General features: G+C 49.1%; 1 protein-coding gene and 1 pseudogene across 1 annotated transcript; one reads left to right on the top strand and one right to left on the bottom strand.

The window, feature by feature from the left end:
- The first annotated feature begins 268 nt into the window (after positions 1-268).
- On the top strand, positions 269-9,162 carry RACGAP1 (Rac GTPase activating protein 1). The gene is made up of 17 exons (XM_014892496.2): positions 269-357; positions 1,430-1,518; positions 2,054-2,256; positions 2,601-2,737; positions 2,932-3,001; positions 3,208-3,261; positions 3,958-4,035; positions 4,152-4,269; positions 4,973-5,103; positions 5,569-5,733; positions 6,202-6,297; positions 6,488-6,686; positions 6,951-7,056; positions 7,304-7,436; positions 7,515-7,650; positions 7,884-7,992; positions 8,260-9,162. The coding sequence occupies exons 2-17, from the start codon at positions 1,434-1,436 to the stop codon at positions 8,333-8,335; spliced, it is 1,896 nt and encodes a 631-aa protein (XP_014747982.2). The 5' UTR covers positions 269-357; positions 1,430-1,433; the 3' UTR covers positions 8,336-9,162.
- Positions 8,965-14,835, bottom strand: LOC106863127 (antiviral innate immune response effector IFIT1-like; annotated as a pseudogene).
- Positions 14,836-17,896: the final 3,061 nt, after the last annotated feature.

Below are 17,896 nucleotides of genomic sequence, written 5' to 3'. Positions count from 1 at the left end.
TCTGGAGCGGCGCACAAGGAGCAGGCCCAGCCTGAGGGTCCAACCCGGCGTCCCCGTTGCTACGCAACGCGTGCTGGCGCCAGCAGCCAAGATGGCGCCTGGGCGGCTTCACCGCACTCCAGGCCCGGCCCCGCCGGGCAAACAGGCCCCGCCCTCAGCAGACATGGCGCCGCGCTGGCTTCAGGAGCCCGCTGAGCGCAGCCAATGAGAGGCCGCGGAGGGGGGGGCCGGGGTGAGCGGGGATTGGCTGGAGGCGCGGATTCAAACCGGAGCGCGGGGCCGTTGGGGCTGCGCGCGCCGCTGGGGCCGGAGCCGCGGCCCAGGTGAGGGACCCTGAGGGGAACCTGAGGGGCTCAGGTGAGTGCGGGGACGGGCGGCGGAGAGCTGAGGGAAACCGGGGGTTCAGAGGAGCGTGGGGGATCCCGGAACCCACCCAGGCCCATTCCTCGGTGGTCTCGGAGCTCCACTCGCCCGGCCTGGAGGGTGGCTGTGGGCGCTGGCCGGGCCGGGCTGGTCCCTGCGGCCTCCCGTCCTCGGGGATCGCGGTGATGGCGATGCTGGTTTGGTGATTGAGGCACCGAGTTCGCACGACAAGGGCAGAGCTCTTCCACACCTCGTAGCTCACTTAATAAAGTGTGGAGGTATCGGTGTGCCTGTGAAGTCTTTACCTGTAAAAACAGGCGCTTCGAAACTTTCTCGTGTTCCCTTCTGGCAGCTCTCCCAAACCTTCCGGCACCAGTTCATTTCCCAGCCCCGGCTGCCCTGCTTGCCCCAGCCTCCTCTCTCATTAGTGAAGTCATTTCTGTCTTGCTGAGCTGGAGACTTTCCCCTTCGCTGCCTCTGTTTATGCCGTTGTTGCTGCTGTTTGAGAGAAATGTGCTGAGTGGTTGAATTTTAACAGCTATTTGCAGGAGGAGCTGTAACTTAAAATGCAGCTAAATTTAAAACTGTATTAAAATTCCCCGGAATGTTGCTCCTATTTTTATCTTACAAAGTGCTGAAAACTTGCAGGTTTTTAGTGGCCTATATAGTACCAAGTTATTTGTAGACAGGGCACGGGCTGTGTTCTGTATCCTTTCCGAAGGGAAGGACTTGGGATCCCTCATCTTGCCTTGGGTTCTGAGCCTCTGTGCTGTGCTGGAGGAGAGTGGAAGCATTAAAGTGGGCAGATCTGCCTCTCTCCAAGGCTCTGTTATCCATAAATTGTGGAGAGCTGTGGATTTTCATCCCCAATGAAAAAAAAAAAAAAAAAAAAGTAGATGCATATATCTCCATAAAACATGAATACTGGTCGTGCAGCTTCTCAAACCCTCCAGAAAACGTCACAACCAGCAACTCTGAGGCTGGTTCTCTTTTCCCTGGGCTGCTTTCTGCTCGGGGGTGGGAGGGAAGGGCTCTTTAGCTGTGGTTTTTTTTTTTTTTTTGGCAGGAGGATGGACGGTGCCATGGTGAACCTGCGGGGTCTGTACGAGCAGCTCACGCGCCAGGCCGAGCTTCTGAGCGAAGGAAACGAATGCCGTGAGTTTTGCTCCTCGAGAATCTGCTGAGGATGCTAAAACCAGTCTGATCTGAGGGGTTTTTTTTTTTAATGGAAAAACATCAAATCTCAGCTGAATTTCTATACAGGGCCACGTTCTGCTTGTAGCAAACTGTTTTTGTGCAACGTTTCGTGTTCCAGCTTTTCTGGCTGGTGCTGACAGGAAGGGCTTGCTCTGAAAAAAAGGGAAGAGCTCGTCGGCATCTCTTGTGTGGCTGGGTCCTCAGTGCCTCAGTTGGGCCTCAGGAGGAAGAATTTCTTCATGGAAAGGGCAGTCAGGGATTGGAGGGGCCTGCCCAGGGAGGTTTGGAGTCCCCATCCCTGGAGGTGTCCCAGGAATGAGTGGACGTGGCACTCAGTGCTCTGGGCTGGGTGACAAAGTGGGGATTGGGCACGGCTTGGAGTCGCTGCTCTCAGAGGTCTTTTCCAACCTCAGGAATCCTGGGATTCTGTGTGAACCTGCTGTCAGCTGCTCCTCTGCTTGCCCAGCTAAAGCTCCGTGTGTTCTCTCCCCAGAGTTTATTCAGTTAGCAAAGAGCTTCGAGGAGAACCGGAGGAAATGGCAGAAAACGGAGCACGAGCTCGGCAGGTACAAAGATCTGCTCATGAAGACAGAAGCTGAGCGCAGTGCCCTGGACGTGAAGCTGAAACACGCCCGCAATCAGGTGGATGTGGAGATCAAACGGAGGCAAAAAGCTGAAATGGACTGCGAGAAGCTGGTGAGTAATTCCTGTGTTACCCTCCAGCTCTTGAGAGTGTGGAGACAAGGCGATTTAACTGCATTGATCAGTGGCAAATAAGGGCTGGCACTCATGGGAGAGCAAAAAAAAAAAAAAGGGCAAGGAATTGGCTGTGCTCTTTGAGCAGCTCTCTGCTTTGATCCGGGAAAGGAGGTTGGCTGCTGATGGAGCTGAGCTGCCATTACCTGCCTGCAGCCATTAGCAGCCCATTGACACGAGTTCTGAGAGTTTATCTCGGGTATCTCAAACACTCCTCGGGTCGTCGGGTGTTACAGTAATTAAACCCGGAGTATCCAGCTGCTGATTGTTATGTGTGCTCACAGGAGAGGCAAATCCAGCTGATTCGGGAGCTGCTCATGTGTGATTCCTCCGGCAGCATCCAGCTCAGCGAGGAGCAGAAGTCTGTCCTTGCCTTCCTGAACAGGCCACAGGCTCCCGTGGGAAGTTCAGGCAACAAAAGGTGGGGATTTGATCTGAGGTGTCAGGCATCAATCCAGCTGTCGGCCTCTGTGACACATTCCTCATCCATGTCAACAATTTTCCTTTTTGTTCCACTTTAAAATGCAGCTTTTCTGAGTCAGTGAGATTGTTCTGGAACCGTGACTGACTGAAAGCCAAACTGATACAAGCTTCTTCTAATTTTTGTTTTTTTAGGCTGTCTACAATAGATGAATCTGGCTCAATTCTGTCAGACATCAGCTTTGACAAGACCGATGACTCACTGGTAATGTAACTCCACGTTCTGAAGTTCTCCTCCCCTGGAAAGCCCGAGGGGAGGGGGGTTGATCTCCAGAGACCCTTTGTGTTTGAATTACTGGGGTATTAACCTGGCTGAGCTGATTTGCATTTCCCGAGTGTGCTGTTGGCTAAAATTTGATGAAAAGGGCTGTGTGCTATTTACCATTAACCAATGCCTTGTATTTCCCCCAGGACTGGGACTCCTCCTTGGTGAAAACTGTCAGGCTGAAGAGGAGAGAGAAGCGGGTATTGTTCAATTGTTCCTTGTCACAGTTTCCATTGTTCTCCCCCGGCTGCCACAATGTCACCATCTGTCACCTCACAGCCACCTGTAGTGACCTCTGAGCCACTAAATCAGACCTCCCATGGATGTGCTGCTGCTCTCAGGGTTTAGATTTGAAATTTAGGTCTGATGTCATTGTTTGTCTACTGGAAAATGAGTGGAGTTCTGTATATCCTGTGCTGTTACAGCCTGGGGTTTGCAAGAAAACACTTAGAGATTATTAACAGCTCCCAGATTAGGGAAAAAATGCTGTAGGAAGTTAACATTTTTCTGTTCTGTGGAGGAGCTTGTGCTTATTCTGCTTTAATCTGCAGAAGATACAGGTGAGAAAGAGCCTGAAACCATCAGCTAGTGGAGCTGGGACTTGCTTAGTTGCTGGTTTTTGTGTGTGTAGTTTGTGGGTTTTTGGGGGCTTTTTTTGTCCTCCTTTCTTAGGTCAGGCTTCTTTTATTTCTGAACTGAATTACAAAGCTGGCTAGGAAAATTCTTTGAAAGATGTTTTCTAATTCTTCCTGGCACCACCAGGGAAGCAGAGGAACCTCTGAAGGACTTGTGTGCACACACCACAGTTACATGAAGTGTTCAGTCCTTTTAGTGCATCCAGTGTAATGCCAAGTGAACAGAATTCCTGCTCCTAAACAACCGTGTGCTCTTTTCAGCGTTCTTCCAGGCAGTTTGCTGAAGGTCCCCCAGCTCCTCAGAAGAAATCCAGATCCATTAGCAGCACAGCAGACCAGGTATGGTGGTCCCAGCTGGTGTGGCCACACTTGGCCACAGTTCCTGCCTGTTCCAGGGCTGCTGGAAGTCCCCTGTTCTGTCAGCACTCCTGTCACTGGTGTATTTGTCATTCCAGGCTAATGAATCCATCGTAGCAAAGACTACTGTGATGGTCCCCAATGATGGTGGCCCAATTGAAGCCATTTCCACCATCCAGACTGTGCCTTACCCTCGGAGGAGCCGGAGGAAGAGTGGTGAGTGTGACATCTCTGTCCTGTCCTGACACAGCCACACGGGTTTAAAATGTTCAATATTCCTTCCAGGACCTGGGAGCTGCTTCTGGTTTATCATGGATCACTTTCTATCTTCTTTTTCTCTTCTGCCAGAGTCAGGATGAAAAGCTCGAGACTCAGATGTTTATTAATTGTTATCTATGTCACAGTGAGTGCTACAGCACTTCAAGCTAACTAGCTGAAAATGGAAATCACAATGTATCTCTCTTGTTACGAGGTCTTTTAAGACCTAACTGTCCAATTAAGAAAAGCCACCTAAATTATTTTTACTTTTAACCCAATAACTAAACAGCTGTGACCTGCAATGTGGTATTTTCCATCCAATCACAAAAGTACCACCTAGGCCCATGAAGAAAGAAACCTCTGCCCTAAAACCTCAGTCTTGCTTTCTACCTATTACTATATTCTAAAACCCCAAATTGTCCACTGTGTGATATTACACACTTCTATTCAAACTACACACCAGTGATCCCAGTTCTATCATTCAATTTTGGAAGCCTTCTCCAAGGCCTCAGGTGGAAAGCAGTGTTTTCTTGGGGGGTCAGTGCCAGAAAGCACAGAAAATCCAAACCCCTTAGTTTCAGGGGTTCCAACAATGACGCCCATGCTTTTGGGAACAGAGGGTGATTCCAGCCAGTCATCCTCTTCCTCTTGTGTCTTCCAGGTCCTTTGCAGCCCTGGAACAGTGAGTCCAGCATAGGCAGTAAGCAGCTGGAGTCCAAAGTGGACACTGATGGCTCCAGCACCCCACAGCACAACGGGGGAGTGAGGCTGCACGATTTTGTTTCCAAGACGGTGAGTCCACAGCAGGAGGAGCTTGGAAAAACATCTCCTTCCATCTTGAAATGTGTGGGGCAAGAGGCTGTGTCAAGGGAAGGTTTTAGGCTGGCTGCTGGTGGGGGGAAAGGTTTTTCTTTCTCCCAGAGTGGGATCATGCACTGAACGGGATCTCCAGGGAATGGGCTCAGCCCCAAAGGCTGCCAGAGCTCCAGGAATGTTTGGACAATGCTCCCAGGGATGCACAGGGTGGAATTGTTGGGGTGTCTGTGCAAGGCCAGGAGCTGGACTGATGATCTCTGTGGGAAACAGGATCAGGAAATTGGACTGATGATCTCTGTGGGTCTCTTCCAATTCAGGCTATTCCATGGTTACCTCTCAGGTCAATATGAACTGTAGCAGTTCCCTGCACGGATCAGTTTAACTCCTGCTGAGTTACTGCACTGCACTAACCTCTCCCATCTGTGTGCTCTGCATCTCCAGGTTATCAAGCCAGAATCGTGTGTCCCATGTGGAAAGAGAGTCAAGTTTGGGAAGATCTCTCTGAAATGCAGAGACTGCAGGGTGGTGGCTCACCCCGAGTGCCGGGAGCGCTGCCCTCTGCCCTGCATCCCCACCCTCACAGGCACTCCAGTCCGAATTGGGGAGGTGGGTCTGTGCCTCGGGGTCACCAGAGAGGGGCCCACCTGTGCCTGGGGGGCTCACCTGTGCCTCGGGGCCACCGGAGGGGGGCTCACCTGTGCCCTGGGGCCCACCTGTGCCTCGGAATTTGCTCATCTCCAAGGCTGCCTTCCCCAGCAAAGCTCCTGTTGCTCAGATCTGCATAATAACATGCAAATGAGCTGGCTAATGCATGATTGCACAAGCAGGGAGGGGGTGTAGGGGTGTGATGGTGGGAGGGCGTTGAGTGGGGAAGGTGGCAGCTCCGGGCAGGCGATGCAGCCTTGTGCTGATGGATGTGATGTTTCTTCATCAGTCCTGAGAAGAGCAACAATTCTTGTTTTCAGACCATAGATCTTGCTATGAATTCCTGAGAGAGTATTTTCCATGTCTTGGTGACTGAATCCATCTTTTTTTTTTTTTTTTTTTTTTTTTACTTTCCCTTCTGCCTTTTAGGGCACCTTGATGGATTTTGTCCCTTCTACTCCTCCAATGATCCCTTCCATCATCGTGCACTGCGTTAATGAGATTGAGCAACGAGGGCTGCATGAGGTAAGAAGAAAATGAGGTGTGAAACAGTGCTAATGAAATCGGTTGTGATGTGAGGGGAGCAAATAGTGAACCCAAATATCCCTTATTTATGGCGTGGATTGTGCTGCTCAGTGGGTGATTCAGGTGTGGAGAGAAGAGGTGGAAGAAAATCACTTGACCTCCTCCCCTGAGCCAAACTTTGTGCCAACAGACAGGCATTTACCGCATCTCTGGCTGTGACAAGACTGTGAGGGAGCTGAAGGAGAAGTTTCTTAGATCAAAGAACGTTCCTTTGCTCAGTAAAGTGGACGATATCCACGCCATCTGTGGCCTTCTCAAGGATTTCCTGCGCAGCCTGAAGGAGCCTCTTCTCACTTTCCGGTTAAACAAGACTTTCATGGAAGCTGCAGGTGAGGAATTGCTCTCTCCAGCTCTTTCCTGAGGCTCAGTGGTTGTGATTTTGCTGTCAGGTGAGCCAGCAGGCCTTGGTGCTCTGTGGAGCCCTCGTGCCTGAGTTCTAGTTGGGTAGGATGCAAAATTATTAGCACAGGGTGAGAAGTTTCTGGGGTTTTTTTATTTCTCAAAGTAGCTGTGGCTGTGAGGGCAATATTGCAGCTTCTGGGAGCACTTTCTTATAAAAATAAAATAAATATGATTTTTTTTTTTCCTGCTAGAAATCTCAGATGAAGACAACAGCATCGCTGCTATGTACCAAGCAGTTGGAGAACTTCCTCAGGCCAACAGGGACACCTTGGCTTTCCTCATGGTCCACCTGCAGAGGTACATTCTGATGGACAGGGGGGTTGGAACCAGGTGATCTCCAAGGTCCCTCCCAGCCCAAACCATTCTGTGATCTGCAAAGGGGAAGGTTTACCCCACTGGGGATTTTTCTAACTGGGTCTGGTTACTGCTTTGTGAGCATGAAGTCTTCATTCTGGAACAAACACAAAGCGTGTGTGGGACAGGGGGTTTGTATCACAAGGGAAAGGGGTGAAGCTACATTCTTGCTTAATTCCTTTTAATTCAGGGTGGCTCAGAGCCCAGACACCAAAATGGACATCTCCAATTTGGCCAAAGTCTTTGGCCCCACAATAGTGGCCCATGCAGTACCAGATCCTGACCCCATGACCCTCCTGCAGGACACGAAGCGTCAGCCCAAGGTAGGACAAACCTTGGGGGTTCTGCCTCTTCCAACCCAAACCATTCCACGATTCTGTGACTCACAGGTGTCTCTGCAGGTGGTGGAACGACTTCTGCTGCTGCCCATGGACTACTGGAGCCAGCTGATGATGGTGGAGCAGGAGAACATTGACCCAGCACACGTGATTGAGAACACCAATGCCTATTCCACTCCACGGACACCTGAGATCCAAGGTAACCCTGGCTTCTGCTCTGCTACTAAAAACAACCCTCAAATCCAAGCAGACTGGGAGGCTCTCAGAGCCAGCCACTCCTCACTTCAATACAGGGAGAGGGAAAAGCAAAAGTGTGCCAAGAAATGCCAGATTTGTCTAGTGCTTTTGACAGATGCCAGGGAATGCCTGATGTTCCCTGCATGGCAAAGAAAACTTGAGCTTTCCTCACACTGTGCTGCTCTCTTTTGGCAGTGAGCATTCTGGGACCTCTCACCACCCCAGAGCACCAACTCTCCAAGACCCCCTCATCCAGCTCCCTGTCCCAGAGGGTCCGTTCCACCTTCAGCAGGACCACCCCCAAGTAAGTGCCAGTTTGGAATGGCTGCAAGTGATTTGGGTGCTCTAGGAGAGCTGAGACATTTGTGGGCAAGTATTTACTCCTCACTCAACCCTCTCTGAATCTGTGCTGTGGGAGCAGCAGCTGCCTGGTGGGTAAAAAACATCCTCTCATGGTAGGGAGAGGAACATTGGCTGAAATTTGGGTGAATGTTCTCTGCAAAACAGAGAATGTTGGACCTGTGTGTCCAAAATTCCAAACTGATATTCTTGTGTTTCTCTCGAATTTTAGATTTGGGAGCAAAAGCAAATCAACAACCCAGCTTGGGCATCAAGGTAACTTCTTTGCTTCTCCTCTGCTGAAGTGAAGACCTGGGAGTTGGTCTTGTCCTGGCATTTGCACACCAATGCTCAAAAGTAGAAGAAACACAGGTTGTCTCCGTGGCTCCCTGGCAGCTTTTATTAAATGCTGTTTTGCCTTTTTATCTTTCAGCTTAACTGAGACTTTTAATGGGATTTTATAGTGCAATTTATTTTTATTATCTTAATGCTGTGCTGAATGTAGTATTGGTGAAGACAGTAACAAGCAGGATTTGTTCAGTGTTAATCATTAAAAAAATTCTAGAGAACTGGTATTTTCACTAACATCTGTTTGTTTTTTTTTTTCCTGTGTGAAGTAGAGCAGTCACAAAACGAGGATCAGTTAGTTGGGGTTTTTAGGACTCTGTAGGATGTTCTGGACACAGCAGTGTCTGAACTTCGTGCTGATGGAAAACCTGGGTTCTGACAGTCTGTCTCACCTGGCTGGTGGTGCAGCTGCAATCCTGAGGATGGCAGTGTTGGACTGGGCTGGAAAAATCCTCTCTTAAATGAACTCCAAAGGAATATTTCCTGGTACTGTGTTTGTAAAGGGGGGGGGGGGGGGAATTCTGTAGAGGAGAGTGTAGATGCAAAACCAAAGGGATTCCTGGGTATTCCCAAATAATTCCCAAAGGAATTAGTGCTGCTCATGCTGCTGAGGGGAGGGAGGATGGGAATTCTGCTTTCCCAGGTCAGGATCTGGGACCCTGCCCAGTGCTGTGTGAAGGCACCTGTGGGAAACACACGAGTTTATCAAGTGGCTGTTTTTATTGAGCTTTGGAAAACTGTCCTGACTGTGCAGTTAAGTAAATCCTGATGTTTTACACAACCCACAGCTTTGTGTTCTCTGGCTCTTGGTTTTAAATTTGTGCTGTGTATTTTCACTGGAGGCTGAGGGGCTGCTCTCTGACGAGCCCCAAGGACTGATCCCAGCCAACTTTGCTGCCTTGGGTTGTGGCTCCTGGGTCCAGGGGACAAAGGAGGATTCCAGGTTTGGGAGGTGAAATAACCCAGGGTGGGTGTGGTGGCTCGGGGTGTTTCTCTTTCCCCCTTGATTAGGAGGTCTGGGGGGTGAAGTGAACTTGGCTTTTGCCCTGTCCTCCCTCTCCCCTGGTAGAAGAACTTTCCTGAGAAGAGATTCAGGGCTTGACAGCATCTGGGGCTCAGGGTGTTGATTTTTCTCCTGTAGATCTCTTCTTCCCATGCTGGGTCTCTTTCACCAATGAACTCTGGCAGCTGCAGCTGGGCAAGGGTAATGTTGGGGTCTGGATGTTCCTGAGCAATTTCCTGGGGGTTCCTAATGGCTGCATCCAGTTTATGATTCTTGTCTTGCTCATTTTCATGAAGCCACAGTTCTCTTTAGCAGTTGGCCAAGGCCTGGTAGAGAAGGTGATAGCCCAGGTCCTGCTGCAGGGCTCACTGGGCCATCTCAGCCACTCACAGAACAAAACTGATTGTTTGAGGACCTGGGGCTCAGAGCTTTTCTCTGCACGTTCTTCCACCAAGCCAATTGATTTTTTTTTTTTTTCCCCCCCCATCTACTTGTTCAAGTAGCCTGGCCCAAATATCTTTTGGCTCTGTAATTATTTGGCTGCTCGTCCACAATTCTTTCCAACTGGATTATGGCTTTTCTTGTAACACCAGGTTGCCAGGAGAAACTCCAGGAGGAATAAAAAGCCATCCCAAGCCCAGTTTGGAAAGATCTGTTCTCTGGTTCAAACATCAAGGCCACTTTGAAGTATTCTCTTGCCCATTCTGGGCTCTGATAGCCAGGAGGGTCCAGCCTTTCATGTGGAATCAGTCCCAAGGAGTTGGGCAGAGCTGCTGAGCTCATTCCAGGCACATTCCAATCTCCTGGTAGCCCTGAAGGTAATGAATCCAAGCAGAATTCCACAGATGATCAAAGAGCCAGCACTGGCTGCTGGCTGCTCCTCTTCCTCCTTGTGCTCCTCAGCAGCTCTGAGGCTTTGCAGGGATTCCATGTCCTGGGTGTTCATGCCTGGAACCCCAGGAATTCCTGAGTTCCTGGTTCTGATCTCAATATCCAACTCCTGCAGGACATGCTGAGGACTCAAAGACTCAACACCCACCTTCCAGGTGCAGTGACACTGAAGGGCATCCAGCTCCTCCTTCAGCTGCTCCTTGCTACAAGGAGGAAATGGTGAATGATGGAGAGTGGGACCCACAAAGAGTGGGAAAAGAGGAAAGGGGTGGAGGAGGAGACTCTCTCCAGGTGCCCAACACATCCCTTGAATTCGGGCTACTAAAGAACCTGTAAATTATTGTTCTGTAAATTATTGTTCTGTAAATCATTGTTCCAATCTGCCCATTTTTCAGGGAGCTCAGAACAGCAGTCCAGGAATGGAGTGACCAGTGCCTGGAGCCAGGGCTGCTCTCTTACCTAAGGCAAAGGCCCTGGGATGGGCTGCAGAAAGGGAGAGTAGAGCCAGCCCCACCCACACAGGGAAATCCTCACCTTCTATGGGGAGGAGGCAGGGGTTGTGTCTTCAGCTGAAGAAAGAGCCCAAAAAGGTCAGGAAAACGTTGGCCTGGAGTGTGTCCTCCATGAGGAAAAGCTGAGAGAGCTGAGACTGTTCAGCCTAGAGAAGAAAAGGCTCAGAAGGATCTGAGGGCAAGAAGGGCACTTGGGAATCCATGGGTGACTGTGGAGGTTTTGGCAGGTGACAGAATCCAGTGGAAGTGTCAGAAAAAAAAGAGATAAAATGCAGGCCACGTGTTCTGTCTGGGTGTAACGTGGTATTGCAGCCCCGGGAAGAAAGATTCCACTAGAGAGAATCATAGAAAATACATTAAAAAAAAAAAGTGGCCTCAAGTAGACTCTAAACAGAGAAGAAACCACCAGCCTTAGAATCATATTCCTCCCAGCAAAGAAGAAAAATCCTGTCACTATTTCCCCCTCAGGATGCTGATGAGTCACTGCAGCAGAGCAAAGGAAGGAGGAGAATTTACTGCTGGAGGAGCAGGGTCGATGCTTTTATCCTCTGTGTTTATTTTTTTTTTTTTCTGTTGCTGACAACCTTTGAAAGAAAATGAGTAATTTGGCTATTAGTGCTAGCACTGCTGGATGAACAATGAGTGATTGCTCTGTCTTGATTAGACTGAAGCATTAATTAGACAACCACTAACATCTAATTCTTGAATCCTCACATCAGCATCCTCTTTCAGCATCTTTCTGTGCATCTGAGCTTGCCCAAGCTGCTTCTCTCTTGCCTGAGGTGGCCAGGATGGGGCTGGGGGAGTTGGGTGCTGGGCAGAACTGGGAGGATGGAGGAGAAAATTCACTGCTCAAATCCCTCAGGCCTTGACAACAGTTCTTGGCTACTCCTGCAAATATTAGGGCTGCTTTGAGGATGATTACAGTTCTGTGCAACAGCTATTAATATCATACAAAGCTTGGATGGAAGTCAAAAATAACAGCAAGTGAGAAAAATACCAAGCAGCAGCCAAACAGGAAGCACAGGCAAGGCTTGGTGTTGTGAAAGATAAAGGGTGGAGAAGGAAAAGCAAAAGAGCTGAACTCCGGAATATCCCCAAAAATCCTCGAGAACATACCCCAAAAAACATCAAGACCATCCAAAAAAAATCTCCAGAACCTTCCAAAAATACCTTCAGAACATCCCCAAAAAAATCTCCAGAACATTCCAAAAAACCCTCAAGAACATCCCCAAAACTCCCTCCAGAACATCCCAAAAAACCTCCAGAACATCTCCAAAAAGTCCTTGAGAACATCCCCAAAAATACTCCAGAATAGCCCCAAAAACCTCCAGAACATCCAAAAAAACCCAGCAGAACATCCCAAAAAAACCTTGAGTGTAAGGAGGAAGGAGAAAGGAGGAAAAAAGTGGGGCACAAAGGAGGAAAAATGTGGAAAAAAAAGGAAAAAAGGATGAAAAGGGGGGGAAAAAAGAGAAAAAAGGTGGAAAAAAAGGAGAGAAAAAAGGAAAAGAAGTGGGAGCTGAGCTTCCTTAAAGGCGCCTGAGTGTGCCTGGGTGTTTGTGTGATCGATCAGTGATCGATTGCTCCTCCCTCCCTGATCCATCGCTCTGGGCTCCACTGCCCCTGCCTTGATCGATTGCTCGGCGCGCAGCTGCCAATGCCTGCCGATCGATTGCTCGATAATCGATCGCTAATGCCTGCCGATCGATTGCTCGGCGATCGATTGCTCATGCCTGCCAATCGATTAGATCGACGATCGACTGCTAATGCCTGTCGATCGATTGCTCGATAATCGATTGCTAATGCCTGCCGATCGATGAGATCGGCGATCGATTGCTAATGCCTGTCGATCGATTGCTCGATAATCGATTGCTAATGCCTGCCGATCGATGAGATCGGCGATCGATTGCTAATGCCTGTCGATCGATTGCTCGATAATCGACTGCTAATGCCTGTCGATCGATTGCTCGATAATCGATTGCTAATGCCTGCCGATCGATTGCTCGATAATCGATTGCTAATGCCTGCCGATCGATTAGATCGACGATCGACTGCTAATGCCTGCCGATCGATGAGATCGGCGATCGATTGCTCATGCCTGCCGATCGATGAGATCGGCGATCGATTGCTCATGCCTGTCGAGCGATTGCTCGATAATCGACTGCTAACGCCTGCCGATCGATTGCTCGATAATCGATTGCTAATGCCTGCCGATCGATTGCTCGATAATCGATTGCTCATGCCTGCCGATCGATCAGCTCGGCGATCGATTGCTAATGCCTGCCGATCGATTAGCTCGGCGATCGATTGCTCATGCCTGCCGATCGATTAGATCGACGATCGACTGCTCATGCCTGCCGATCGATTAGCTCGGCGATCGACTGCTCATGCCTGCCGATCGATTAGCTCGGCGATCGACTGCTCATGCCTGTCGATCGATGAGATCGGCGATCGACTGCTCATGCCTGCCGATCGATTAGCTCGGCGATCGATTGCTCATGCCTGCCGATCGATCAGCTCGACGATCGATTGCTAATGCCTGCCGATCGATCAGCTCGACGATCGCTTGCTCATGCCTGCCGATCGATCAGCTCGGCGATCGATTGCTAATGCCTGCCGATCGATTAGCTCGGCGATCGATTGCTAATGCCTGCCGATCGATTAGCTCGGCGATCGATTGCTAATGCCTGCCAGATCAGACCAATCGATCGCCGATGTGATCGATCGGCAGGCATTAGCAATCGATCGCCGAGCAATCGATCAAGGCAGGGGCAGTGGAGCCCAGAGCGATGGATCAGGGAGGGAGGAGCAATCGATCATTGATCGATCACACAAACACCCAGGCACACCCAGGCACTTCACGCCCACGGCGCCTTTAAGGAAGCTCAGCTCCCCCTTCTTTTCCTTTTTTCATCTTTTTTTTTTTCTCATTTTTTCCTTTTTTTCTCCTTTTCCCCCTTTTTTCTCCCACACTTCCCCCACATTTTCCTTCACTTTCCCATTTTTCCCTCCCCCTTTTTCCCCATTTTCTCCCTTTTCCTCTACATTTTCCCCCGCTTTTTCTCCATTTTTCCCCATTTCCTCCCCCCTTGTTTTCTTCACTTCTTGCAGTAATTTTCAGGCGCTTTCGGGATTGCTCTTTCTGTTGATTTTAAGGACTTTTTTGGACCCACCTCCCGTTCTACTTTTGACCATCCCGGGTCCCCGCTGTGGCTGCATCGCTCCCGGAACCGCTGCAGTACCGGGACAAGGAGCGGATCAGGAAAAAAAAAAACTCCGACACCAAATCCCCGGCACAAAAATCTGTTTAACACCAACACTTCTCACCCACAACACACTAAACATTAAACACACAAAAATAAATCACGCGATTTTAGCTGAAAGGCCACACTCACTCCCGGCCCCTCTCCCCACCCGGGTCCCGGCTCTGTGTGTGCTCAGCACCTCACGCTCATCCCCTCGCCGCCATCGCGGCCTCTCTGTGCCCGTCCTGAGCTTCTCCCCCATCTCCTCCCGGGCTTTCAGTCCGCGCTCCGCACGCTCCGGCCCCTCTGAACCCCCAAACGCGCGGAATTTTGGCTCCCATGGGGCCGCTCTTTCCCTGCGAGTTCTTCATTTGCAGAACCGCGCCCTCGCTCGCTCATTAGCATAACGACCTCTCTCATTTGCATATGCGTCTCTGGGGCTGAGGGGGAACCGGTCTGAGGGAACTGGGGGGGGTCTCTCCTTCCCTCCCGGGGGGATTTTGGGAGAATTGGGGGTCCCTCCTTCCCTCCCGGGGGGATTTTGTGGGGACAGAAAGCGCCGGCACCGCTCGGCTGTGGCGGTCCCTTTCATTCGGAACCGGTCGGGTGTTTCCGGCACCGCTCGGCTCGCCCCGCCCCTTCCCTACTCTCGGGTGTTTCCGGCATCGCTCGGCTCGCCCCGCCCCTTCTCTACTCTCGGGTGTTTCCGGCATCGGTCGGCTCTCCCGCCCCTTCCCTGCGCTCGGGTGTTTCCGGCACCGCTCGGCTCCCCCCGCCCCTTGCCTCCGCTCGGGAATCCCCGTCATCGCTCGTCTCGGCTCGCGCCTTCCCTGCGCTCGGGTATTTCCGGCACCGCTCGGCTTTCCTCGAGAACAGCCCCGCAAAAACCCTCCAGAACATCCCCTAAAAAAACATCAGAACATCCCCAAAAAACCCCACCAAAACACCCCAAAAAAACCTCCAGAACATCCCAAACAATACCTCGAGAACATAAGATGCCGAGGAAAAGAAAAAACAAAAAAACAACCAAACAAATATTTTTGTCGCTGGTTTGACAACAGTCCTTTGCTTCAAACCATTCTGTTACATTAAATAACGCGGATGGAATTCTGAGCTGATTGAAAGGAAATCCTGCTTCATTTGCCCAGAACAAACACCTGCTGGTTATAAATTTCATTCAGCTGATCCTGGGCTACAAGGAAGGGGCTCTGGGCCACCAGAGCGAGCTGCAGCCTGGAAATGCTGCCCTGCAACCTTCAAGGAGCTCCACCTGAGTAGCCAGAACTAAAAATAATTCGAGGTGTGGCTGCAGAATTTCCCTGACAGAGTTTGAGTCGTGGCTGAACATCTGAATTCTTGCCCTGTTAATTGTCTGCAATTTCCTTGCTGGCGTTCAAGAGCAGGTGAGGCTCCTGGGAATAAGAAGCCAGGGAATAAGGAGGATTTTTGGTTTTTTTTTTTCAGTTTCTCACTGAAGTTTGGCACAGTTTCTATCGCACCTTTTCAGCTCCCAGCGCTCCCTGCTCTGGGACAGCTCCGCAGGTGAGCGCAGAAACCTCTGTGGGGGAAGAAGGTGCCAAAACCAGACTTTAAACTTTATATCGGTATTTACAAAGAGCTGTTTAATCCACGGCTTTGTACAAACCCCTGGCGAAACCTGGATTTTTTTTTTTTTCCACCTGAAAACTTGAGGAGAGAATTCTTTACTCGCTGTAAGAGCCTGACAGAGAGACAGAGGCTTCAGCCAGCTCTTAAAATTCTGTTTATTGCACAGAGGAGGTTCCAGCACCTGGGGGTGGTGGGTGAGCCCAGAGCTGCTGGTTTTGGCAAACTTTGTGTCCTGAAGCCAAATTTTATTCGTCTTACAATCCTTTATTTTCATTTCAGACCGTTTTAATTCATGCCTGCCAATCAGCATCACACACAATTCCTTTTACATTTACATATAACCTATCCAAACTGCTGAAATCGCCAAATTATGTAATTATGTCACTGACTGGCCAATCATCATAATAATTATCATAATAATTGCATGTTAAACTTGAGGGCTTGTTCTGCAGTGGAAATTTCTGAGATCTGTTCTCTATTTGCAACATTGGTTTTCTTGTTTGCCTGTGAAAATCCTTTTTTTTAAAAAAATTTTTTTTTTTTTTTTTGGTAAAAACATCTTTCGTTCGAGGTGGATTTTGCTCAAAGCCACAAAAGCCCTTTCCACCTCACTTTGCTCTTTTTGTTTTCTCCTTTCTCGGCTTTCATTCCTATGGAACCTTCTGGATACCTGCACAACTCCCCCGTTAAATTCTCGCCCTTCCCAACATCTACCAAAGGTGCCGAGGGCTCGGCAAAATTCCCCAAAAAATCTGTGACTGTCCCTAAATCCCTGAAAATTTCCAAGGCCGAGCTGGATGGGATTTGGAGCAACCTGGTCTGATAGAACCGGATGATTTTTTCTAAAATAAATCTTTCCACGACCTCGGTATTTTTTGATAAAACCAAACCAGGTGATTTTTTTTTCCTAAGAAAGGGTTTATAAACTTCAAATATCCCCATTTTTTGTTCCCGGACGATTTCTCCCAAGCACAGGATTTTTTTGCGGGCGTCAGCAGATGGCAGAAGCTTCCCACGGATGACACCGCGATGCTTTTTCTTTTTTCTTTTTTTTTTTTTTTTTCCCCTACCGCTTTTTTATTTCTTATTTATTTATTTTTTTTTCCTCCACCGCTTTTAAATTTCTGCCTCGCAGCTCGATTATTGCTTAACAATATTCCGTCCCCCTCCCCTTTATTTGGATGAAAACTTCTATATTTGGGAAAGTGGTGATTTCTAACGGGTGAAAACAAGGAGGGAAAGCAGAGCAGGACCTTAAAGAGTTGCCTGGGGAGAATTAATGCTCACAACTGGGCTGAGCAGGGCCCAAGGGAAGGACTGGACAGCGTGAAAAATCAAATATTTTCACTGTAATGTAATTGTTTTTAAACTTTTTTTTTTATTCTGATTTTATTTTCGAATTTTTTTAAATTCTGATTTTCGAATTTTCTAAAATTCTGATTTTATTTTTCGAATTTTTCCTAAAATTCTGATTTTAATTTCGAATTTTTTTTTGTTGTTTTTTAATTCTAATTTTACTTTCGAATTTGAACAACACAGACAGAAAAACGGTGAAACCAATATTGCTGCCTCACCACAATATGGATTTTCTGCCGTGGGGGGGAGGCAGGGAAGAGCTGCACTCCAGACACCCCCAATCCCCCCCCCAAAAAAAAAAAAAAAAAAACCATCCAGGTGATGCTTGGGCTGCTTTTCTCTCCTTAAACCTGCGAGGGAGAGCCTGGCAGCTGCTCAAACAGAAAACAGAATTTTTTTTTTTTTTTTTTTTTTAACTGTGCATTTCCAAACTTCGGGCTGAAATACCTTTTTTTTTTTTTTTTTTTTCTCCTGAATTAATCCGTCTCCAAAAAAAAAAAAAAAAAAACAACCAAAAAAAACCAAAAAAAACCCAAAAACCCCGGGGCTTTGGCAGCTCGGGGAGGACAGCGAGGGATTTTCGGTTGATGCCCACGGAGCCAGGGTGTGTCTGCAGGGGCTGCAAATCCCTGAGATACCAACGGGCTGCCCTGGCTGCTCACGGAGGGCAGCTTATCTCCCAGAGCAAAGCCTTTCCCTGCTATCAGCACCCCAGGGACACCCAACTGTTGCCAACTGCTCCGATGGGCCCGATAAAAACCCGCAGAATTTGCTGCCGGGAAAACTCCAAAGCACCGGGGGCTCATCTGGGGCAGGGAGGGCAGCAAGACCCTGGTGGTGAGCGCTGGGAGAGGCTGGGATGTTGAGAATTCTTCATTTTCCTTTTTAATCCAGTCCCTGCAC

Source organism: Sturnus vulgaris, chromosome 30 (assembly GCF_052056855.1).
Source record: "Sturnus vulgaris isolate bStuVul1 chromosome 30, bStuVul1.hap1, whole genome shotgun sequence".
In the NCBI taxonomy this organism is placed as follows: domain Eukaryota; kingdom Metazoa; phylum Chordata; class Aves; order Passeriformes; family Sturnidae; genus Sturnus; species Sturnus vulgaris.
Note: the sequence above shows the minus strand (reverse complement) of the source record. Positions and strands in the feature narration are given on the sequence as shown.